At 51.8% G+C, this 9,721-nt stretch overlaps 1 protein-coding gene across 7 annotated transcripts in view; it reads right to left on the bottom strand.

Annotated features, from left to right (window-relative positions):
* CAMK2B (calcium/calmodulin-dependent protein kinase II beta) overlaps positions 1–9,632 on the bottom strand; it is a 241,961-nt gene extending 232,329 nt beyond the window's left edge. For 5 of the 7 annotated variants that reach the window (XM_006892151.1, XM_006892148.1, XM_006892150.1 and 2 more), the window contains exon 1: positions 9,506–9,570. In XM_006892151.1, the coding sequence (XP_006892213.1) occupies positions 9,506–9,570 (65 nt within the window). Of the gene's footprint in view, positions 1–9,505 lie in introns of all 7 variants that reach the window. The other 2 variants (XM_006892147.1, XM_006892153.1) reach the window with 2 other exon arrangements.
* Positions 9,633–9,721: the final 89 nt, after the last annotated feature.

Here is a 9,721-nt window from a genome sequence, read left to right as displayed (position 1 = left end):
TGGACAATGACCAGGGAGGATAGAAGGAGAATTGATGTTTTTGAGCTTTGGTGTTGGAGAAGAGTGTTGAGGGCACCATGGTCTGCTAGGAAAACAGATTCATCATTGAGAGGGTTAAACCGGGCTGCTCCTTGGAGGCAAAGATTCTGAGGCTTCATCTGACATACTTTGGTCATGTTGTAAAGAGATACAGGTCCTTGGAGAAGGACATCATGCTTGGGAAGGTGGAGGGCAGGCACAGGAGGGGAAGGCCCTCTGGGAGGTGGGTTGATTCGGTGACTGGGGCAATCAGGATGAGTGTGTCGGAGACAATGAGATTGGCACAGTACAGAGCAGAGTTTAGAGCTTTGTACAGAGGGTCGCTATGAGTCGCAGGCAACTCGGTGGCACATAACAACAACAACATCACACAGAGCAGGAATGTTCATATAATCAGCACCACTGTGCTAGCTACTGCTTCAGCAATGAACAGGACAGACAGCAAGCGACATCCACACACAAGCTAAGTAGATTATGGTATTGTTGTTGTACACCTTTGAGTCAGAACTGACCCATAGCTGACCCTTCGGCAGGTTTTCAGAGGCAATTAATTACACAGGAGGATACTGCCCATTCTTTTCCTGTGAAGCAGCTGGTGGATTCAAACTGTGTGCCTTCAGTATTGCAGCACTGCTTCTTACCACTACTATGAAATAAACAGTAAGTAAACTAGTGACACTGTAATAATGTACACCTTGTCTGCAACTTAGACATCTGAGTCTTCTCTTTACGATACCCTGCATCATAAGAGTCAAAAGAGGGGCACTGTGTAAGCCATGCTGGTGTGTGGGCATCACCAGTGCTTGTCACTGGCCACAGCAGGACACAGAGGCAAGGGCTCGCAATATGTGGATGGCACTCAGCCAGAAATGGTTATAATGTAGCACATGAGATGGTACAGAGAGAGAACCGGGGAAACGAAAGGCAGGTAAGGAGCAAAAACCCGAGGCAGGAAGTGCCCCATGTATTCCCAGAAGAGAGAAAGTAAATAAAGTAAGTTTTCCTCCACCATCTCCTCTTCTTGCTGGCAACCTGGCACTAGATTGTGGAAGACTCTGAACTGACTTGCTTTGAATTTCCCAAATTTATCTGTTAACTCTCTTTCCACCAGCAGAATGCTAATGGAATATCCTGTAGGCAGCAGGACCCCACACAATGCTCCGAGTTGGGGCTGTGGTCTTAGTTGAGGATTGTGAGTGGGTGCTCACTGTAACATGAATACCACTATGGGGTCATTGGATTAGACCAAGGACATCTCAAGGTCAATGTGGACTAGTTGAGAGCGGAAATACTCCAGTTCGGAGGGTAGGTATGGAGATATGATGCATCCCTGGCGTATACGCTTGCCAATTTTGACCCAGGCTGTATTTCCTTCCTCTGTTCTGATGACTGTCTCCTGATCCAAGTATAGGTTTTCACATAAGCACAATCAAGTGCTCTGGGATTCCTCTTCTCAGAGTTAGCCACAGTTTGTTGTGATCCACACAGTCAAATGCCTTTGTACAATGAAATACAAATAAACACTCCCTCTGTTACTCTCTGCTTTCAGCCAAGATCCAGCCAACATTAGCTACCGTATCCTTAGTATTACAGTCTCTTATAAACCCAACCTGCACTTCTGGCAGTTCTCTGTTGTGCTGGTTCCAGTAGTTTTTGGATAATTTTCAGCAGAATCTTGTTTGCATGTGATATTAATGATACTGTTCAATAATTTCCACACTCAGTCACATGACGTTTCCTTGGAACGGAAAAAATTTGGATATCTTCCAGTCATTTGGCCTGGTGGTTATCCTCCATATTTCTTGGCACAACTTCATAGGTACATGCAAGGGCAGCATCTGTTTGTTTAAATATGTCAATTGTTTGCTGAAACTGAGGAAGACCTGAAACACTTGCTGCAGAAGGTCAAGGATTGAAGCATCATCATAGATTGAGACTGTTAACAGCTTTACTTTCCTTGGCTCCATAATCAACACTCTTGGTTCCAGTAGCCAGGAAATCAAAAGATAAATTGCACTGGGAAAGTCTGCTATCAGGGAAGTCTCCAGAACACTGAAGAGCAATAATGTCAGTCTGGAGACTAAGGTGTGCCTGATGCAGGCCATGTTGTTGTTGTTGATTGCTGATGAGTTGAACACGATTCATAGCGACCCTATGAAAAAAAGTCTTGAAGCCTTTCTATAACTATTGTCATTTACCCAAGTTCATAGAGTTTACCCATGATTTCTCATGGTTGACAGAGTTTGGTGGTGCTTCCAGTTTAACACAGGTTTGGAAGCAGGAGCGGCACCCACTTCATAAACAACATGCCTCTGAAAACTCTATAATCCAGAGCATAGTCTTTGTAATTACTTGCTATGCATCAAAAAGCTGGACAATGACTAGAGATGATAGAAGGAGAATTGATGCCTTTGAGCTGTGGTGCTGGAGGAGAGTACTAAATATACCATGGACTACCAGGAGAACCCCTAAAGAGGGCAAAGTCTGGCTGCTACTTGGAGGCAAGGATTCTAAAGTTTTGTGTGACATACTTTGGGCATATTGCAAGGAATGACCAGTCCTTGGAAAGGGACATTATGCCTGGGAGGGTGGAGGGACAGCGCAAGAGAGGAAGATTCTGGACGAGATGGATTGATTCAGTGACTAGGGTAAGGAGGATAGGTGTGTCAAAGATAATAAGGTTGGCTCAGGATATAGCAGAGTTCAGAGCTGTTGTACCTGGGGTCACTATGAGTTGCAAGAGACTTGATGACACATAGCAACAACAGAGTTGCAGGGCCTCAAAGAGCCTGGGTAGGGGTACCTCACCGAATCTCTCTGAGCTACAATTCTCTGTGAAATGAGTGTGAAGGGTCTTCCACACAACTGACAGCATCTTTGAGAGAATCAAATGAAGTCACATATTTAAACAAAATAGGAAACAACAGACAAGGGAGTAGTATTGAGCCAAAAAGAGAAATAAAATTCTGACACATGTGATAGCACAGGTGAATCTTGCAAACATGATGCTGAGTGAAATAAGCCAGACACGAAAGGACAAGACACAGAGATGCATGGGACTAGTTCTTAGACATAAAGTGAAATAAAACCACACATTTAAAATGCTATACCAATCAGACACCACTACATGCAAGTCATGACCCTAGGGCCAGCTCTCTCCAAAGGGTGGGCTGCAGTCCCTCCCCTGACCAGACCTTTATCCTGGGATTCCCAAATGTGACTGACCCAAAATTACCCAAAATCCTATTGGCACTGTTTGGTTTTTTGAGGGGGAGAGAGCATCAAAATTTTAATTACTCTCCAAAAGAGGAAGACTTCAGACCTTAGATATAAAATGAATGATTCTTTCTACATGATAAATTGTCAAAGATGTAAAACTCATTCGGGTCAAGCATGAACAGGCACCAGGTAAAAACCTCCTTAAATCCCTCCATGGTGGCAGGAGCAAATGGGACAGGACTGGTCACTCCTGCTGCTTAATCATCCCCTGCCCACCCTCCAAGAAAGACAGTCAACACAGTATAGTAGTGTTAGAAGCAACCTGCATCTCCATGACAAAACTAGGACTGCTGCTGAGTGGCTAAGAATTAAAATGTGTCAGTGCAACACAGAGGCCAGCAACATTGTGTAAAGTGAAATAAGCACGCTGCAGAGTTTTCATTAAAGTCAAAAGAAAAAGAGGGAATTCTACGTATTAGTTACAGAGATCAGACAGATAAGACAGAGAGATGGAAGATAGATGATAGATAGATAGATAGATAGATAGATAGATAGATAGATAGATAGATAGATAATAGATAATAGATAGAAATAGGTGAGAGAGAGGGAAGGGAAGGGAAGGGAAGAAGGGTGGGAGGGAAGGAAGGACCAAATAGTGTTTAGAAGGAAAAATATAAAATGCAAAACAACAGCTGGATAAAAAAAAAAAACACAGCTACTTTTTTTGTAAAATGCTTATCTTCTACAATTAAAAAAAAGGAAGTGTCTTAAAGTCAAAATGAACAAAATCTAAATTTGCAACTCTGATTGGAAGGACACAGGTTCATTTTCTTATCTCTGATATTTATTTGGATTTTAATAAATATCTGTTCAACATTTTAGAAGTTAAAATCCCAGGGCTGTTCAGTCAGATGACAGAGTGTGTCTCTAGCACAGTCTCTGCCTGGCCCTGCCCGCACCCAGCCCAGGCACTCACAGGTGTTAACAGCTATGCCCACTGGGCAAGGAGAAGCCATTTCTACAAGTGGCTGTGCTTGGCTATATCTGTGCAAAGTCAGAAACAAGCAGGATCCTCTTGGCAAACCAGACTTTCCATGCCACTTGCACAGAAGATTCAGAACAAAATTGGGGCAGTAGGACTTGGGCATTGGTATTCTGTGGGGCAGGGGCAGTGATCTGCAGTGGGACAGGGTGTGGGGTAATGGTGTGCTAAAGGGTGGTGGTGTAAGGTGGGGTAAGCACAGTGGTGTGAGGTGGGGTGGGGGACTGGGTGATGGACATGAGTTGGGACAGGGTGATAATGTGAAGGGAAGCAGGGTGGTGGTATGAGATGGAGAATAGTGGTGGTGTGAGGTAGGGCAGGGGTGGTGGTGTGAGGTGGGGAATGATGGTGGTTGAGGGAGGTATGGAGCTGGTATGAGGTAGGGTGAAGCAGGGGTGGTGGTGTGAGGTGGGGAATGGTGGTGGTGTGAGGTGGGAAATAGTGGTGCTGTGAAGTAGGGAATGGTGGTTGTATGAGATGAGGCAGGGGTGGTGGTATGAGGTGGGACATGGTGGTGGTGTGAGGTGGGACGGGTGGTGTATGAGGTGGGGTGGGGGTGGTATGTGAAGTGTGGCAAGGTGGTTTTGTGAGTGAGGTGGGTTAGTGGTGATGGTGTAAGGCGAAGCACGTGGTGGTGTGAGGTGGAACGGGATGGTGGTGTGAAATGGGGAACAGTGGTGGTGTGAGGTGGGGAATGGTGACAATGTGAGGTGAGGCAAGAGTAGTAATGTGAGGTGGGGCAGGGAGTTGATGTGAGTTGGGGCAGGGTAGTGGTGTGAGGAGAGGCAGGGTGGTGGTGTGAGGTGAGGCAGGGGTGGTGGTGTGAGGTGGGGAATAGTGGTGGTGTGAGGTAGGAAAGGGGTGGCAGTATGAGATGGGGCAGGGTGGTGGTGTGAAGTGGGACGGGGGTGGTGTTTGAGGTGGGGTGGGGTAGTACATAAGGTGGGGCAGTGGTGATGGTATGAAGTGAAGCAGATGGTGGTGTGAGGTGGAACAGGATGGTGGTGTTAGATAGGGAACAGTGGTGGTATGAGGTGAGGTGAGGAATGGTAGTGATTTGAGGTAAGGTGGGGTGGTGATATGAGGTGGGGCAGGGTGGTGGTGTGATGTGAGGCAGGGTTGGTGGTGTGAGGTGGGGAATGGTGGTGTTGTGAGGTGGGGCAGGGAGGGTGTTGTGAGGTGGGGCAGGGAGGGTGGTGTGAGGTGGGGCAGGATGGTGGTGTGAGGTGGGACAAAGGTGGTGGTTTCAGGTGGGGGGTGGTGGTGTTTGAGGTGGGATGGGGGTAGTATGTGATGTGGGTCAGGGTGGTTTGTGAGGTGGGGCAGCAGTAGTGGTGTAAGGTGGGGTGGTGGTGATGGTGTGCAGTGAAGCAGGTGGTGGTGTGAGGTGGGGCAAGGGTTGTGGTATAAGGTGGGGAATGGTGGTGGTGTGAGGTGGGACAGGGTGGTGATGTGAGGTGGATAATGGTGGTTTTGTGAGGTGAGGCAAAGGTGGTGATATGAGGTGGAGCAGGGTATTGGTGTGAGTTGGGGCAGGGTAGTGGTGTGAGGAGAGGCAGGGTGGTGGTGTGAGGTGAGGCAGGGGTGGTGGTGTGAGGTGGGGAATGGTGGTGGTGTGAGGTGGGGCATGGGTGTGGTGTGTAGTGTGACAAAGGTTGTGGTGTGAGGTGGGGAATGGTGGTGGTGTGATGCAGGGCGAGGTGGTTGTGTGAAGTAGAGAACGGTGTTTGTGTGATGTGGGGCAGGGGTGGTAGCGTGAGGGAGCAGGAGTGGTAGTGTGAAGTGGGCCTGAGGTGGTGTGTAGTTAGACAGAGTGGTGCTGTGAGGTAGGGTGGGGTGGTTGTGTGTGGTGGGGCAGGGGTGGTCTTATGTGGTGGGGAACAGTGATGGTATGAGGTGGGGCAGGGTGGTGGTGTAAGATGGCGAATGGTGCTGGTGTGACATGAGGCAGGGTGGTCATGTAAGGTGAGGCACGGTAGTGGTGTGAGGTGAGGCAGGGTGGTTGTGTGAGGTGAGGCAGGGTGGTTGGGTGAGGGGAGGCAGAGTGGCGGATTGTAGGGGGAAGGGGTGGTGGTGTGAGGTGGGGAATGGTGGTGGTGTGAAGTGGGGAACAATGGTGTGAGGTGGGGCAGGGTGGTGGTGTGAGGTAGGGAATGGTGCTAGTGTGATAGGAAGCAGGGTAGTCATGTAAGGTGAGGCACGGTAGTGGTGTGAGGTGGGCAGGGTGGTAATGTGAGGTAGGGGCATATGGTGGTTGTGTGAGGTGGGAAATGATGGTGGTATGAGGTGAGGCACTGGTGGTGTGAGGTGTGGGGAAATGGTGGCAGTTTGATGTGGGGAATGGTGGTGGTTTGAGGTGGGGAACAGTGATAGTGTGAGGTGAGGCTATGTAGTGGTGTGTGGCAGGCAGAAGTGTTATGGGAATGGGCAGGGCAGTGTGTTGTATCCCTTAGTAGAGAGATTAGTGTTGCCTGACAGGGTGCCAGGATCTGTAACTTTAAATAAACTTGGGCTGGGCAGTAATACCAACTGTGTACTGAGTGGCTCTGTCAACATGTAGCCAGGATGGGCCCCATAGCTGACTCCTTCTGTGGAACCCTGCCCCCAGACCTGACCCACCTTCCCAGCTCCCTGCTCTGTCCATAGCACCCACCACAGCAGTTTGACTGACACAGTCTCCCTGTTCTTGTGCAGTGGCCCATGGTTTTCTTTCCCTCACTGGGTCTGCTGCTCAGCAGGCTGAGATGAAGTCCTAAGAGGGTCAGCTCCATGACTTGTGTTCCTTTCCCATCTCACTCTCTCCCACTCCCTCATATCCTCACATGTCTTTGCTCTCCTGGCACCCTTGGTCCATTCCTCCTGCTGCATCTTTCCTGGGGTACTGGGGACAGAGCCTGCTCCAGCCCTCCCTCTGATGGCTCTCCTCCATGGATGCCACCCTTCTCAGGCTCCGCCAGAGAGTCACCACCTCCCAGCCCCAGGTGGTGGCAGCAGCTGTGAGAACTGTGTTTCTGGGATTCAGAGAGGCTGGCTGCCTACTGCTGATTCCTGGCGGTTCACTCAAGTTCAGCCAAGAAGAGCCAATACCCTGTAAAGGAGCAGGGGTATGTGGGGCCACAAGTACCCCAGAAAGGAAGCAGAACCAACTGAGGATGACTGCAGGCTTGGGCACAGCAAGAGAACTAAGTGCCAAAGAACTGTCCCAGAAGGGGTGTGATGGCATTCCTCTCACTGTCACCGTTCTCAGAATCACGATCAACAGTAGCTCAAAGTGGCCCAGACACACTGCTGGAGGAGGACAGAACAGGTTCTCCCTCACAGTGAAATGGCCCAGCTCAACTATGTGCCTGAGTCAGAAAGCAGAGCAACGACCCAGCGCAGCTGGTCTCTCCACGATCCTTCTCCAGAGGCCTCCAGTCTTAAGTAGCTGGAAATTTTCCCCAGATGCCTGTCCTCAAGTCCTGCTGAGGATCCTCTTGCTCATGCACTGCTCTCAAGTTAGAACCAACCCATAGCTGACCTCTAGCAGGTCTTCAGAGTCTGTAAATCGTCCCGCAGAATAAGCAGTGTATTTGAACCGCCTGTCTTTGGGTTGGCAGCACAGCTCCTTACCCAGGTTTCCAGCCAGCAGCAGGCAGGGTCCCTGCCTTCCACAGGCTACTTCACTCTAAACCCATTCAGTCTGGGTAAGGACCAGTATCAGGCCCACCCTGGTCTTCCATCCCACCCTGGCCTTCCGTCCCACCCTGGCCTCCAGGCCTACCCTGGCCTCCAGGTCCATGTATGCCACCCTGTGCCTTCTCCACCCAGCACTGCCCTTCAGATCCTGTTGCTCATATGCAGCAAACACACTCTTTGTGGTTCCCACCCACTGACATCAAGGCGCTTCTACTCAGACCCTCCACCAGTTTTACAAGGAGACCTCCCATCTTTCTCCTTCAGTGCTTGTGGTGGATTTGAACCGCAGGTCCCCTGGTCAGCAGTCCTCAACATTAAGCACAGAGCTACTAGCAATTGGTCAGGCCCTCCACCTAGCACAACGGAGGAGCACGATACTTCCCCCCCCCCTTCTCAACCACCCCTCCTACTCCCTGCAGAAAGGGATTTTTAAAAAGGGATCATCTGTTGCAGGATTTGTAAGGAACCTTAGCAGAAAGGCGGAGAGGACCTGGGGCTTCACCAGCATGAGCATGGGGAACAGGGGGCCCCGCTGACCAGCATCCCAGGGGTGGAAAGGCCCGATCATCTCCATCCAGAGAGGAAACCCAGAGAGGGGATATTCTGAAGGGGTCCCATCTCGAACCTCGGAGGCAAAGCTGTGAAGACGGACAACCTGCTTCCACAGTCAGTGCTGACAAAACCTAGGAGTCACACCACCTAGCGCCCCTATGATCAAGCCTTGCCTAACCGCCCCACAAGCTCCCCCTTCAAACACCTCTACTCCCACCTGGCGGCTCCGGACACCAGGAGCGAAGCAAGACTCCTCGCCTGCTCCCTCCCCGGCCTCCATCCAAGACCTGGATCTTCTTTCGGCTCTCCTGGCCACTGCTTCCACAAAGATGCAAGGAAAGGCCCCCAGGAGCAGATTCCCGTGGCCCATGACGAGGCTGCTTCCTCCCTAACCACGTCTACCTGTCGCCTTGAGGCCCAGCCCTACCCAGAGCCTGCAGGCCCCACTGTGCTGGATGTAACACGGGAGGGGACAGCGGGTGGCAGGGACATGCGGTACCACTCCACCCGCGCAGCTGGCCGCGCTGTTGCGAAAGATGGTAGAATCCACGAGCGCAGGTACCCATGTCGGCCAGCTCTGGCCCGTCTTCGCCGGAGCCGCCCGAGGGCCTAGGAGTCTCCTGCGTGGCCCCACCGCCACCCCCACCCAGTCCTCCTCTCTGATCTCCCGCCGCCTAATGCGTCACGTATGCCGGGCATTCAGAGACACCTGCTGCCGCCGCCGCCGCGCCACTCTGGGAGCTAAAGCGCGGAGCCCGAGACGACCCCGCAGCCATGCAGCCAGCCTAGCGAGGCCAGGAGCAGAGGAATGCGCCAGGCCTGGATCAGCGCCGCATCGGGCCGCGCACTTCACGACCAACCGCAGTGTGTCCGGAGGCTGCTGGCGAAATGTGGCCCCTACGCCCCCCGCGCCCCCCGCGCTCTACCAACCCGGCCAGAACCCGCACCCGCGCCCGCGCCCGCCGCGGCTCTTACTTGCCAATATCCTCATAGAGCTGGTACTCGTCAGTGAAGCGGGTGCAGGTCACCGTGGTGGCCATGGCGGCGGTGGGCAGGCTCGCTTTGCGCTCGGGCTGCGCTCTGGCCGCGGGGACTCGGGCTCCCGCTCTGCGCTCGGGCCGCGGGGACTCGGGCTCCCGCTCTGCTCTCGGGCACGGCGGCGGCAGCACGGGCGCGGGCGCGACGACACCT

The sequence above is a fragment of the Elephantulus edwardii genome, unplaced genomic scaffold (assembly GCF_000299155.1).
Source record: "Elephantulus edwardii isolate Elephantulus edwardi_28Jun2011 unplaced genomic scaffold, EleEdw1.0 scaffold00111, whole genome shotgun sequence".
Classification (NCBI taxonomy): Eukaryota; Metazoa; Chordata; class Mammalia; order Macroscelidea; family Macroscelididae; genus Elephantulus; species Elephantulus edwardii.
The sequence above is the reverse complement of the archived record's forward strand: the minus strand, read 5'-3'. Positions and strand labels throughout refer to the sequence as shown.